At 36.0% G+C, this 15,462-nt stretch overlaps 2 protein-coding genes across 3 annotated transcripts; one reads left to right on the plus strand and one right to left on the minus strand.

Moving 5' to 3' along the window:
* Window positions 1-3,088: 3,088 nt before the first annotated feature.
* On the minus strand, window positions 3,089-8,104 carry LOC147569682 (vesicle-associated protein 1-2-like). The gene is made up of 8 exons (XM_086656196.1): window positions 7,825-8,104; window positions 7,632-7,702; window positions 7,383-7,464; window positions 7,170-7,285; window positions 6,913-7,077; window positions 6,761-6,802; window positions 4,276-4,353; window positions 3,089-3,434 (listed from the first exon to the last, which is right to left on the minus strand). Exons 1-8 carry the CDS (start codon window positions 7,874-7,876, stop codon window positions 3,324-3,326), a joined length of 717 nt encoding a protein of 238 aa, XP_086512322.1. The 5' UTR covers window positions 7,877-8,104; the 3' UTR covers window positions 3,089-3,323.
* A 708-nt stretch (window positions 8,105-8,812) lies between these two features.
* KIS (tubulin folding cofactor A (KIESEL)) lies at window positions 8,813-11,781 on the plus strand. 2 transcript variants are annotated; one of them, XM_086656197.1, is made up of 4 exons: window positions 8,813-8,971; window positions 10,153-10,311; window positions 10,933-11,019; window positions 11,484-11,781. In XM_086656197.1, exons 2-4 carry the CDS (start codon window positions 10,159-10,161, stop codon window positions 11,583-11,585), a joined length of 342 nt encoding a protein of 113 aa, XP_086512323.1. In that variant the 5' UTR covers window positions 8,813-8,971; window positions 10,153-10,158; the 3' UTR covers window positions 11,586-11,781. The 2 variants fall into 2 exon arrangements, with proteins under 2 accessions (XP_086512323.1, XP_086512324.1); XM_086656198.1 differs by having other exon boundaries at window positions 8,871-9,400; window positions 9,791-10,311.
* Window positions 11,782-15,462: the final 3,681 nt, after the last annotated feature.

A 15,462-nucleotide genomic window follows, 5' to 3' on the forward strand; every position in this document is an offset into this window, starting at 1 on the left:
TATTTTACTCATTTTAAAACCAAAACCAAATCATTTCAAAATCTTATTACTTCCTAGTTTTAAAATAAGCTTAACTAGTCTCTGAGGAACGAACCGGTCTTACCGGAATTTATTATGACTTGACACCCGTGCACTTGCGGGTGTAGACCTATTTAGGGTAACCTTTTAGGCCCATCAAAGGGAGAGATATAAAGAGAAATTAATTGAGAAACAATGAGAGATTGAGAGAGACACAGTGAGAGATTGAGAGAGAAACAATGAGAGATCGGGAGACATAGATAGTGAGAGCAATATAGAGGGATAGTAAGAGATAGACAACGAGGAATCGAAAGAGAGATGGTGCGAGACAATTGGATAAAGAGAGGGAGAGAGAGGGGGGAGAGAGAGAGGGGGAGAGAGAGAGAGAGAGAGAGAGAGGGAGGGAGGGAGAGAGAGAGAGAGAGAGGGAGGGAGGGAGGGAGAGAGAGAGAGAGGGAGGGAGAGAGAAAATGAATATTAGGGGGCAATGTTTGATCAAGTCAATTTTTGGAATAAAAAAGAAATATGCGTCCGAGTCAATATTTATTGACTAAAATCTTTGTTCCCCATAGAACATTTTTTTATTCCCGAAAGCCGCGGCCTTTACATGATTCTAATCTTGGAAGCCTCCAAAATCTAGAAACAAAAGTCAACCGACTAAAAATAATAGGGTGCGTCCATAAGCGCCTCCCAAAATTGCTATAGGGGCATCTCTCTGTAGGCGCCTCTCCTATTGGCTCAAGACCGCCCCCGAGCACCCCCCCCCCCCCCTTTTCTTATTCTTCGCTTGTTGTTCTTTCTCTCTCTACGAAGAACCCTAACCCTAGAAATGTAGATGAAAACTCAAGGGAGAATAAAGAGATTCGACCTCATCACCATCGTTCTTTGAGTTTTTTTTATCCCTTTCTCACCAACATCAAAATCTATTCTTATGAGCATTTTATTTCCCATGTCAAATGATTTTTTCTCCAAGAATTTCATGCCACCCTTTATTTTGTACATTCACATAACCCTCTTCACGATTCCTACAACAACCTAGATTCAATACAATAAAAAACCTTAGGAATCAACGCAGATTGAATCCAATAAAATAGCCTCCACATCTGATGTTCATCTCTGCCAAAAAATCTTTATTTTCTTCTCTTGGAGGGTTCGGACTGTTCAGTCCGACCCACTTCGGGACTGGCCCAGCCCGAGATAATGTTTTGGACCTCGGACTATTCAGTCCTAAGGGAGGTGCCTAAAGATGTCTAGAGTTGACCGCAGTCAAACTTCTTTAGGAGGCGCCTACAGTACTTTCGGGAGGCGCCTTTAGACGCACCCAAAATAATAGTATATCAAGTAGTGGTTAAAAGAGTTCAAACCATGTAGGAAGTCAACCGACTAAAAACAAATCATCTAATGATTTTAGAAAGTCCCCTGGAGACATTTAGAAAGTCTATCTGAAAAAAATACTATAAGTAGGCCGGATAATGAAGGACTAACTCTCCACATACAAAATATCAAACAACAGTCCTACTACTACTTCATAATCTTCTCTTTTAATTCTTCATTGCTATAGACAACAACGACAATGGTGACAGCAACGATTCTTACTAATAAAATTCTCAAGATGATGCTTACTGCTAAAGTTCTAAAGATGAAACACACACTCTGTGTTTCGAAGGCCGAATCGGAGTTGACGAAAGCTCTTCAATCTCTTCAATTCATTCCTATCTCGGTCGATCTCTTTCAAGTATGTATACCTTTTTCTCTTCTCTGTTTATGTTTTCCTACAAATTTTGGGTTTTGAGAATGAAGAATGGTTATCTTATTAGAGCATCAACATTATCTTTAGAGAAAAAACAGAGTATCTTATTAGGATTTAAAACTTTTGACCTAAACCCTTCTTTTTTACATCACTAAATACTAATTTTGATTTTATATTTTTACAGGCTACTAATATCGGAAATGTTGTTCTTGAAATCAAGTCAAAATCAGAGTATATGCAAGTCCGTCAACTTGCCGAGACTCTCCTCACTAAATGGCTAGCTATGTTATATAAGCGGCCCCAGAAAAAAGATGATTATCCTAAAATTGCTTCTCAAAAAGTAATCAACGAAGATAAATTTGTGCGAGAAGATATTGTACAAAGGTACTCCGATAAAGTCATCATTCGTATAAAATGCGAATCTCAGAAGCACCAACCACCACAAACTATAGAAGTACAAACCAGAAACGAAAAGATGGAGCAGAAAAAGGAAAATTTATTGATTACAAACAACAAAAATGATCAAGTTCAAAAAGCGGAAGAGTTCACATATACAAAAAGACTTGAAGCGAGCAAGAGAAAACTTGACGATGAGTATCGAAGGATAGAGAAAAGACAAAGAACCATAAAGACAATTGAAATTAAAGATCTTCCACAAAGCAAAATTGTTAGTCGCTGTCAAAGTAAACCAGAGATCAAAAATGTGCACCAAGGCATAATGGGAGCAGGAAGTTGGGGAACAAGACCTGGCTACTGCGTTTGAAGAGGAAGAAAAGTGTTATTGATTCTCAAAACAAGACTGAAGCTCTATTCTTTTATGTAATTAAGACATTTATGACGATGTAGGTAGATAATAGGATACAGAACTACGTGATGCTTGATCCCCTTTCTATTGTAGGGGGTACGTAGGCAGCTTCATAGTGACATGTTCGACGACACAAAAATGATAACTTGTCTGAGAAAGTGGGACCAATGTAGGTTGGAAGGCGGCGCGGACGACCTGGATTCAACCCCCTTTGGAAACTGATGTGAACAACCAGGATTCAATCGAGTATTTTAAGAAGATAAAAACTGACAACATTTTGACAACATTTTAGAAAGATAAAAATGGTTGAATCCAGGGCGTCCATAGTCGGATTCCGACTTAGATTTGTCCCACTTTTTCGTGCATCTTATCATTTTTGTTTAGTTGAACATGCCATTATGTTGTTCAGCACAAATATGTAAACCAATTTTTCATTCATTATATAACATGTATATGTTATTCCATATTTCGTTAATGATCCGACTAGCATGAATTCTAAATGAAGTACAAAATTCATGGATAAATGCATTATAATTTGTCAACTACACAAGAATTTCAGATTTATATCAACAACCAACTATCTGGAAATAGAAAAAAACCAAGAAAACCATAGAAAGAAAAGAAGATAATTCTTAAAACTGTAATTCATGGATAAATGCATTATAATGACTGTACTTAAAACTACGATAGCTGCTTCTGCTGTCTATAATTGAGGATAAATGAGGTAGAGATATAAGCACCAAGAACTGATTAGGGGCGTCCCAACATAAACCCGAGAATGATTCCCAACAAGCCAATTACCACAGCAAATATAAACGAGAAACCGCCTTTGCTCTTGCTACCTTCACGCATCAACAGTTCCTACACAATATAATTATTTGGTAATTAATATTCCCATCTTGATTAAAAAAAGGTATAGGCGGTGGAACAATGAAAAAGAGAGTAACCATTTCATTTTTTTCTCGTTTTGATGCATGAAAGAAGTAAGAACTTGATCACTAAACCTTTTATTCATAAATGACCGTACTTGTTAAATTTTTCATACCAATCAAACATCAATAAATTGTGGGTTTATCTTGAAACCAAGTTGGAACAAGACGTATTTCCAAACTTAGGACAACCCGATGCCTTTATCTAGATCTATTATTTTTAAATGAAAAGAGTTGGTTTTCTAAGAAGCTCAAATCCCATCACCCCAAATTCATATCACCAAATTCATGTCACTAACAAGAAATAGGAGGTGAACATTTGCACAAATTCCACTCACCAAATGTGGGGCCTTATAACATTTAATTCGATCTAGTTCACTATGAAGAGATCTCTAGACGAAAAAGAACAGTCACTGAACGTCAAACAGTAAACGTAATTCAGACAATAGGGCGAACAGAGAAAATACAACACGTCCATATGAGCATTAGATTACTATTTTTTATTCCTCGCTTCCTATAATACAGACAGGTAATTAGTAGTTTATCACAACCGCCAAACTGTGTCACATAGACATAGTTCAAGCATCCAAGCACAAAATCAGAACTCTGTTCCACCAGGAACAAGTACACATCAAAAGTCAGGACAATAATTAGGAAGTCCGAAGATTCCACTTGAAAATCTGTCGCACTCGTTTGGATTAACTAGTAGAAGTAAAATATCTACGTGACACCAAGAGGTGCCCAAATTGTTAATATCCATATAAATTTCTTACCAATTCCTGACGAAGTCTGTTTGTCTGTTGAATAGCAGCATTTTTTTCCTCTGTCAGCTTCGAAATAAGAGCCCTCGCCTGAAAAGATTCAGAATCAAGTGGTTAAAGCAATATCCAAGAAGTAATGTTTTTATACCAAGAATCCTGTACCAAATTAATACAGATATTACATATCGCAAGTAGTAAAATTGTCCGATTCATAAAGTAATATCTTTACCAAATTAAAACAGATATTACATATCGCAAGTAGTAAAATTGTTCGATTCATGAAGTAATATCTTTACCAATACTTCATACTTTACTAAGGAGAACAACATTGAAACTACAATTAGATTTCAATAGAAAATCTACGAATACAAATATTAATAAGTAAAACAGAACTTCTTTACAACCTGATTCAAATGTGATCTGCAAAAATACTGGAAACAAGCTAACTGGATTTTTGCACATGAGTTATTCATCCATTAATTAGCACTGCAAAATACGAATTGGTGGTACCACCGTACCAATACCAAACCAAGTAGCTGAAACAAAACTTATTGGCATATCTGCCAAGGGGATATACAAGATATATTTGGAAATATATTGATGACGCGACGATAAGAGATATTCAGGAATACATATGGGTACGTAAGCATATAAGGTCTTTGATTTGATCTCACTGGAAAGAAAAAAATCGTGGAAAAATAGCATCCACATAAAATGATGTGTTGGAACATTTAAGTGGCAATTGAGAAGCAAGTACGAATGTAGTTTAAGTAAATTATAGGGTGTGTTTTGTGTTAAGCAAGAAAATTAGGGTTCTAAATTTGATTTTTTGGGTTACAAATTTTCTTGATATACTACACTAGTAATCAAAACAAAAAATTTGTTGAAGACTATATCTTTGTCTACAACTTGCTGAAAACTGAATGGGCCATATAAGGGAGTGTTAACTATCAGATGATTGTATTGAAGGATTGGATCAAAACTTAACAGTTCAAAAATTCCAGCCATACATCAAAAAAGGAAAAGCATCCACCAAAATTCTCCTGCTGCTAATTCATCGTTTAGAAAATTACACAAGTGGAATGTCCTTGCTTGGCATCATCTAACCATAAAATGTTTTAAAATGCTACGAAGAGAAAAGAGGATAGTTGGTGCGAAAGACAGACGTCAACATGTCTGAATCCTATCTATTAGACATCGAAACCACATTGCAAGTTGTAACTACTGTTTACTAAACCAGATCCCGTTATGACTAAAAATAATAAGAAAACTGGAGATAAGCCTGAAAAAAAACCCACAAAGTCATCTCATTTATGAGTTAAGCACATATTTAAGAAAGAATTCATAAAATATGGAAACCCAACAGAAGATGTTCTTTTTTTAATTAAGAAACTAAAATATTCAAATCAAGAGGATACAATTAATGAGTTCAAACCATCCATTCATGCCTAACTGCCACTTGTATATCAATTTATCATAATGGTTAAAATCCACAAGCGTAGATGCATAAGAATATCTGCCCACATGCATACTAAAATAACCACAAACACAGTTATGAGATTCTATGAAGATACACAAACCTATATGCCTCTACCACAATAAACAAACGTCACCCTTCACGTCTTTAGTGAAGTATGTAAAATCATTGATAAAATGCTAACAAAACACATGCAAGTCCAATTTTTTTGCTTCATGGAGTGCACTTTGCTAAAAAGTAGAGTGCCAAAGATGTCAATCATGATATCTGAAACCCACCCATAAAGCAATCAGTTGTTGCATTTTTATATTTATCAATATTCTTATGCTACCCACCTTGATGACCATTTCAAACTCATTTTACCAATCAATATGAAACTATTATTCTATTATTTCAAAACTCGTCTTTTGACAGACTTAATCTCTAAATGGATACTCTTAGGTTAGGTATAGTTTCTTTAAGAATGCAATATTTTGTTAGGAGAATTCCTCAATCCTCATGAAGAACAATGTTAAGAAAGGTTGTCCGCCACAAGAAAGTATGATTTGAAAAGGTGACCGAGGCGGTAAATTGTGTACATCAATTGAAAGTTGAAACATCATAAAGAAAAGAGAAAACTACAAGATTATGTGTTTCTCTACCAGTCAACATCTACTCAGAACTACCATGCAGCAAAGGTTCAAACTTTCCGGATGCACATTTATCAGTTTCTGCATCAACTTATATTAACAAAATAATGCTTGTAAAAGCAGTGGGCCTAGCTAACAATCCTCAGCAGAAGAACTAAACAATTGAATACGATCTCAATGGAGGACTTCCTTACTCACTTGAGTAAGTATAAGATGCCAAGGATCTATATCCAAGACGTAAAGTCAAACAGGATACAGCAAAGCTAACAATTGAAACTCTTATTAGATATCATGATGAGAAAAAACGGTGATCTAGACAAACAAAAGATTCCAAAAACAGACAACTAAGAACATCTAGAGAGATCAATAAAGGAAAAATACGACAAAATACCTCAGAAGATCTATCTTGAGGCTCAACTTGTGCTCTCATAACCTGAAAGCAGCGGCGCATAAGCATGTTATCAAGTGTGTTTTCAAAAGGGGAAGGGTCAATTTAAGTATTTAACTTTTCCCACCAAGACAAAACCATCATTAAATACTCACAGAACTAACATCAGAAGAATTCAAATTCCCGTTGTCTGAAATGGATGCTCTTGGAGACGAACCTTCCTCAGATCCTTCACGAACAGGTGAAATTGGTCGTGGTGGAGGATCATAAACAACTCTCAATTTGCATTCATCAACGACATTTCCAGACTCTTTATTAAACTAAACAAAACCCACTACCAAAAATTAAACCCCGAAAGTAATTGATCTATTAAGCTACTAATCCACCACTAAATCACGATAAATTAAATTACCATTTCAGCTGTAATATCCTTTGGAGAAGTTCCTGCACTTGCAATTACACTTTGAAGGAGAAATTTATCCTTACACTGCAAGTCCGGGGGAGCCTCCCTTTGAGCTTGCATTGTGACTGGTTATAAATTTCATAATCAATCATTAAAATATCACATTTAAAGAAGATAACACAAGTTAATAGAAGTGAAATTAGCCCTAGTCTGAATAAACACCTGTAACATCACAGGTAGATTTAGGTGAAACCACTCCAGTGTTAGGTCGAACACAGTACTTCTTTGGATTTGTCGTCTTAACCTAAAAATCACCCAATTTGATTCAACAGACAATAATTTGAAAGAACATGAAATATGATGTTTAATTTGAAGCAGATTTTATAAGTAAGTAAATAATTGGTATGAACGAGAGACCTAAGGGAAACCTAGAAATGTATAATTCGAACGAATAAAATGATTTTTTTTTACCTTGAAAGCAACATGATTATCCGTCTTATTCGACAACTGAATAGAACATGAAATCTGCTTCTTCAATTCAACTTATCAAATTCAAAACAAAAAAAAACATGAAGAGGAGCAATGAAGGTATCATGAAAACCCTAAAAAAGGAAAAAAGATATGGGAAGTGAATCAAAATAGTTAATTATGAGAAGGAATTTACAGGGGAAACGGAGCTCTTGAGGTTCGATACTGAGAAGCTCAGGCGAACCCATTTTCGAAGAAGAGTAGTTTTTTACAAACCGCTCTTTGTGATGATGGAAACCGCTTTCTTCTGAAATTCAAAACTGGGTTTCTGAATCTAGAGAGAGAAAGAGAGAGAAAGAGAGAGATCTGTTTGCGGGTCAAAATCAAAACCATGTGCTTTTACTAATTAAGAAGGAAAATTTTAAAGGCACGTTTATGTCCTTTCACCGGAACGACAAGTCACGTGCGGTCGCCGTGTCGTGAGGTGGGACGGTAGAAGACACAAGTGAGTAACAAGTCAATTCCATTTGACCCCAATGTTTGATGAGACAACTTTTTAAAAGTTTTGTCAACTACAAGTTGGTGTAACGATTAAACACTCGATCCTTAAACCAGACCCCAATGTTTGATGAGACTACTTATTAAAAGTTTTGTCAACTACAACTTGGTGCAACGATTAAACACTCGATCCTTAAACCAGACCCCAATGTTTGAAGAGACTACTTATTAAAAATTTTGTCAACTACAACTTGGTGTAACGATTAAACACTCCTTAAACCAAAAGTTTTAGACTCGATTCTTAATGAAAGTGAAAATCTATGAGTTATAGATCTTCGTACTCCTTTGAAAAATTAAAACATTTTCTTAACACAAACTTAAGTTTTTCTAAAACCGTTCGTTATCCTCTTCTCTAATTTCTTTCCCTATTTTTTCAGATAATAATTTATTGTTCCAAAAATATGGCTCAAAACAGTACAATTCACCATCCAAGTCAGATACTTAACGTAGATAGCTGAATTTCGACTAGTCTTTCTCTCTCTTGATTGTGTCGAGTAAAATTCGCCATTCAAGTCAGAGTTTGAACCCTTTTTTTTTCGAGCAAGAGTGATAATCTGTCAATCAACAATCTCGGCACAATCTCGACAGGGGGTATGTGGACGGACAAAATATAGAGATAGAAAGAAGAAAAGTACGCCCCAATAGCGTCAGCCAGAAAAGAAGAAAACGAGGAGATTCTCTCTCGTCACTGAAGCCACAACACCAGTGACTGCGGATCCCATCCAAAAACCCTAAGCAGAACAATAGAACGTACAGCCACTTTGCCCTCCGCCCAAACTCACCCGGTAAGCCCTCTCTCTCTCTCTCTCTACAGCCACCTTCGAAGGGGCGAGGAAGAACACCATTTTCTCTCTCTAAATTGGTTGATTCAGAATATTGTAGATAGATCGAGAAATATAGGTTTCCATAGAAAACACCATCTCCATGTGTTTCGAAGGCTAGAATCAGTAATGCACGTAACGTGTTCGATGAAATGCCTTACTGAAGAACATAATTTTTTGGGTATTTTCAAGACAATCAATTGATCATGTAGGAATTGAAGTTTAGGTTTTCCACCAATAGCCCAGACCGAGAATTCTGTTGTCTGGGTAGTGTTTTACGCAACGATTGAATGCTATACTTGTGGCACCAAGAGCCACTGACCCTTACAAGGTCAGAGGGTATCAGACTAACGTTATTAAGAATTTGTTTTTTTTTTTAATTTGATGCTTTAGGTCTAAATTATTGGAGTTTAATGGTTCATCTGGTCTTTTCTTTGGTTAATGGAGTAATTTGTTACCCAATTAGTTCGTTTGGACTTTGGAGTAATCATTTTTGAAGATGATTACTATATTTGGTTTGTATTTTATATATTGATTGTTGAGATATTTTACAGAAATATATTTAGAACAATTTGTTCTTATATGGTAACTTCGATTTAGGCGTAAATGATTAGTCATATTTGTCTCTTATTAGAGAAAAAAATTGGGATTCCTCAAATAAAAGTTGCTCAATTCAACTAGTATTTACTGGCTTCTCATGCCCGTGCGGTTAAATTATCATTCATGGATGTAGCAAAGTGGGTGGTCTTTTCTTGCTGTTAATTACCCATAAACTTTTTATAGGTTTAGTTTTTAATTTGATCTCTAATATTTTGATCAACACTGTGAGGAGAAATCCTCGTTACAAATCGACCCTTAGATTATTTACACTTAACCTAACTCCTGCTAAAACTTTATACATTTTCTCCTCTTCATTGTTCACACTTCAGATTATATCTAAACGACCATTTACGTGAACATATGTCTTGTTGAATTGTTACTACAAGTTTGTTGTGGTAAATGGTAATCGGGTTTTTAAGAAACCCACAGAAGCTAACCTATTATCATACAATGTCTTCACTGAAATCTTGAATCACTAGAGTCTTCAATTGAACTAGGTTGTTTTCAATTTATTTTATTTTATTTTGGATGTGTGTTCCTTGCAGATCAAGATGGCAACGATAAGAAATTTGAAGATCAAGACAGGTTCATGCAAGCGTGTTCTCAAGGAGCTTCATTCATACGAGAAAGAGGTGGAAAGGGAAGCAGCCAAAACTGCTGACATGAAGGAGAAAGGAGCTGATCCTTATGATCTCAAGCAGCAGGTACATAATATTCAAAAGTCCATAACTTCATATTTCATATAAGCTGGATAAAGGTTACTACGGAATTATTCTTCCATTACGTTGTGTGATTTAATTGATCAAACTATGTTATAAGACTTGCAACCAATCGATGTTCTGTTCTGAATTTTTCTTCAAGGGACTAGTTAATAAAGTTTCCATACCATTACTTCTTGATAAATAAATTGATAATTGTGGTCACTTTTGGTTGCTATGAGAAAGTTACTTAGCCGTCAAATTGGTATACAATGTCATACTGAGCCACCGAGGTAGTAGGTCACCGTGGTGCTTTGTGATAATTATGGTTTCCATTCAAATAAAATATACCTTTCTTTATCTATATAGAACGAAAAGAGCTCCTGGTATTCTATTGTCCACTTCTGGGTCCGTTTAAATACTCTTTACATAATTGTAAACCTTTATGAAGCAAGACTTACTGAATTAGTTGATTTTTCTGTGATTAGAAGTGGTATGGTTCTGCGAACTTAGAATCCTGTAATTTTTTGCATCGATGAATGGCAGTTCTTAATCTGAGACATAAATTTTTATATTGTCCCATCATACTTGTTTTCTCACTGGCTGTTACCGAACTTATTTCGTCAGGAGAACGTTTTGGCAGAATCGAGGATGATGATTCCAGATTGCCGCAAGCGCCTGGAATCCTCACTGTCCGACATCAAAGCAACTTTGGTATTTTATTTAACTTTTGGAACTAAAGAACTCTTTTTAGCACAAATCCATAAATATGAACTTGCTAGTAACCTTAATACCTGAAATTTCACTACTTTTATCAATCGGAACACTTCTTTTTTGTTGTCAGATTATAAAGAAAGTAATATGAATATCATGTGCATTAGGCTTAGTCCCACATTTGTAGAAAGACTCTAGGTTGGTTATAAGCTAGTATCTTGTCTTAAATACTGGTTAGGCCTTTCTAGGGGCTTGGTGGATGATGTGGTCCGGTGAGAAAGCCTAGGTTGATTTTGGCATGCCTACCCGAAGAAAAATCATGTATTGTGGAACTAGGCTGCTAACTTTGTCTCAATGGGCCCTAAATCATGGCAATTTAGCTTGTACAGTGATTCGTTCGTGTGTGGACAGGATACAACATTATGGTCAGTTGTTTCCTAATCTATCTTTTTGTTCGTCTATAGACAGAGTTGGAGGAGTCGAACCAGCAGGAATGTGCAGAAATGGAAGAAGCTCGAAGCATCATTGCCGAGGTCGAACCTTTGTTCACGACGACAGAAATTTAAAATTGTGTCATGAATTTCCATTCGGGCGTGGATAATCTATTTGGTCATTTGCTTCTCCTTTGAGTACATATTATGGTGCAATTAGGTGGTCAGTATTTAAGAAAACTGAATTTGGGTTTCCTTGGAGTTTAATTGATACTTCAGTTGCTTTTTTTTATATAAACCATGATACCTTCAATATATACTACTTTGAACATGTGTCCGATTTTGCTAAAATTCTGTAAATATGGAGAAGTCTTTTCTTATTCTTTTTCCAACTTAACATTAGAAAAACGAAAAGAACATTGAAAATGTTGTAGATTTTATTACCTTTTCTTACGAGAACAGTAAAGAACTGAAAAATTGTTCTAAATACTTTTTTTTCACAAACTCAACCTCTAAAAGATTGGAAAGAAAATGTCATTTGCTTGCATAACATTTTGTTCTTAATTGTAAGAGAGCAGAAGATGAGAAGAAAGCTAACTGAATTGTCCTCACTGCACGTGCAAGTCATTTGTGTGTCTAATTAGTTGGTTAGTTTAAATGTTAGTTAATGATAGTTAAGATGTAATTAGTCTTAACAAACTAATAACCGACTTTCTCTCTCTAGATTGATGAACTATATAAGTCAATCTCTTTGTAATCTTTTAGTTAATGAAAGTGAATGATAATCTTACTTTCTTTCATGGTACCAGAGCCCTAGAGTTAAGATCAAAATTGATTCAAGAAACTCTAAAATTGGGACAAGACCAAAATCGATCAAAAGGAGTTGAAACTTCCGTCATCAAAGAATCGGAGTATTCAATCTTCTAATACGCAACTACGAGATCATCTTCTGTATCATAGAATCAGAGAACTGATCTCATTTCATGGAACAACCAGAAATCATCAACAATCCTTAAGTTCATGCTATGAACCCTAATTTAGGTCAAATTTCTTGCAATGCTAACATAACCAGTTTAATTTCTACAAGGTTAGATGGTTCTAACTTCTTGAAATGGAAATACCAAATCGAAAATGCGTTAATTGGTAATGACCTTATGTGCTATATCGATTGATCTTATGAAGAACCTCCACAATTGACTGTGGTTTAAGGAAGAGATACTGTGAATCCTATCTATCTTCAATGGAGGAAGAATGACAGTTTCGTAAAATCTTGCATCAAAGCCACAATCAATCCGTCTATAACATCAGATATTCTGGAGTTGAAGACAGCAAGAGACATTTGGAGATATCTTGAACAGATTTATCTTCAAGAATTCGAAGCCAAGAAGTCATCATTGAGGCATAAACTACAAACCATCAAGAAAGGTACATCTTCCATCTCTGAATACTTGAGTATGATCAAAACCCTAGTGAACCTTACAAGGGTACAAATGGAGTTATGATAGGAGATGGGAAGTCATTATCTATATCCAACACAGGAGAGGCAAGTGTCAGTTCTGGTTCAGCCTCTTTTCAGCTCAAAAAGGTACCCCATGTACCAACCATCCAAAGAAATTTGCTTTCCATTTCAAAATTCACTAAAGAAAATTTCTGTAGTGTTGAGTTCTTGCCATGGGGTTTTCTAGTTAGAGACTTATGGTCTAAAGAGGTCCTTGCTGATGGACCTATGGTAAACAACCTTTATAGTATTGATCTCACACTAAACTCTTATGAAAAACCTCAAGATAACATTGAGAAAGCCTATTCTGTGACAGCATCTGCTCAAACCTGGCACAATAGGCTAGGACACCCTTCAAAAGATATCATCTTGAGCTTAGAAAAAGAGAAAAGAATCAAACTAAGTTCAAGAGATTTCATGTCCTTATGTAACTCTTGTCAGCTAAGTAAGAGTCATAAGCTACCCTTTTATTCCTCAGACAGTACTTCATCTAGTCCACTACAACTAATCTATTGTGATATCTGGGGGCCATCACCTGTAACAACAAAGTCATGAATAAGGTATTATATCTTGTTCATGGATGACTTTAGCAAGTTCTTCTGGATTTATCCTCTTAAGCTCAGGTCTGAGAGTTTGAGTTGCTTTCAAACCTTTCAAAGACACTATGAAAGGCTATTTTCCACATCCATCAAGATATTTCAAAGTGATGGTGCTCCTGAACTATCTAAAGGAGAATTCAAAGCTCACTTGACCAAGTGTGGCATACTCTTTAGAAGTTCCTGTCCTTACACACCTGAGCAGAATGGAGCTGCTGAGAGGAAGAATAGACAGATCACATCAGTGGGAAACTCATTGTTGTTTAAAGCTTCAATGCCTAAAAATTTCTGGTTTCATGCTTATGACACAGCAAGCTATATTATAAACAGAACCCCAACTAAGGTACTTTTTTACTCCACACCTTATGAAGTTCTGTTTAATAAGAGTCCAGATTACTCAATGCTTAAGGTATTTGGCTCTTTGTGCTATCCATATTTGGGAAATGTGAAGCATGATAAGCTATCTCCTAGGTCTGTTAAGTGTGTGTTTATAGGTTGTAGTACAACTCATAAGGGGTACAAGTGCTTGGATGTGTCATCCCATAAGGAATATGTCTCTAGACATGTTATATTTGATGAGTCTTCTTTTCCCTTTGCTGAAATTGTTGCACATACTCCTTCACAAACTCAAGATAACACTACTTCCTATCAAAATTTTCAACTGTCTGTACTTAATCAAAGTCCAAACACCTCTATACCTTCTTATCACGGTAGCTATCCTCAAACTGATCAGGAGATATCCACTGATATATCTTCATCACCAAGTTCATCTCATGATCCACTAGAACCTTCTGTCTCAGAGGTTGCTCCTCCTGTTCTCACTAATCAGCATCCTATGCAAACTAGACTAAAAAGTGGGATAGTTAAGCCTAAGGGAATTCCTGATCATGTTTCACACTTTACTATTCCTCATGCATTTCATGCTTCCTATATTGCTGCCATCTCTTCTATTCCTGAACCTAAGACGTATAAGGTTGCTTCTCAAGATAAGAATTGGGTTCAGGCTATGCAATCTGAATATCAGGCTCTAGTTCAAAATAAAACATGGTCCTTGACACCTAGGCTACCATCTATGAATGTCCTAGGGTGTAGATGAATTTTTAAGGTCAAATACAACTCTGATGGGTCTCTTGAAAGATATAAAGCAAGGCTAGTTGCTCAAGGATATAACCAACAAGAAGGTATAGACTATCAAGAGACTTTTAGCCCTGTGGTGAAGATTCAAACGGTGAGAGTAACCCTCGCATTAGCTGTGACTCATAAGTGGTATATCCAACAACTTGATGTGTCAAATGTTTTTCTCCATTGAGATTTGAGTGAAGTGGTTTATATGAAACAACCTGCTGGTTTTGAAGATCCTCAGATTCCTACCTATGTCTGTCAGCTACATAAGTCCCTCTATGACCTTAAGCAAGCTCCTAGAGCTTGGTTTACAAGAATAGCATCCTGCCTGCAACAATGGGGTTTCAAGAGAAGTTCATCTGACACATCTATGTTTGTGTTTTATCTGGATGGACAAAGTCTCATATTTCTTCTTTATGTTGATGACATTATTCTTACTGGCTCAAGTGAGTCCTTAATGAAGAAGCTGGTGACTGATGTGGGACATGAGTTTGCTATGAAACAGTTAGGTGCTCTTCATTATTTTTTGGGTATAGAAGTTCAGTCTCAAGGTTCTTTTCTTGAATTGGCTCAGACTTAGTATATATCTGAACTACTTTATAAGTCTGAGTTGCAAGACAGTAAGCCAAGTTTAATCCCAGTATCCCATGGGAAGAGAGCTTCTAAGTTTGATGGGGAACCAATTGACAATCCACTCTTCTATAGAAGTATGGTTGGAGGACTTCAATATGCAACCATGACAAGGCTAGATATTGCTTTTGCTGTGAACTATCTACTTCAATTTATACAGCAACCT

Source organism: Eschscholzia californica, unplaced genomic scaffold (genome assembly GCF_041429995.1).
Source record: "Eschscholzia californica isolate CP2 unplaced genomic scaffold, dmEscCali1.0.p SCAF_1, whole genome shotgun sequence".
NCBI classification, from domain to species: Eukaryota; Viridiplantae; Streptophyta; class Magnoliopsida; order Ranunculales; family Papaveraceae; genus Eschscholzia; species Eschscholzia californica.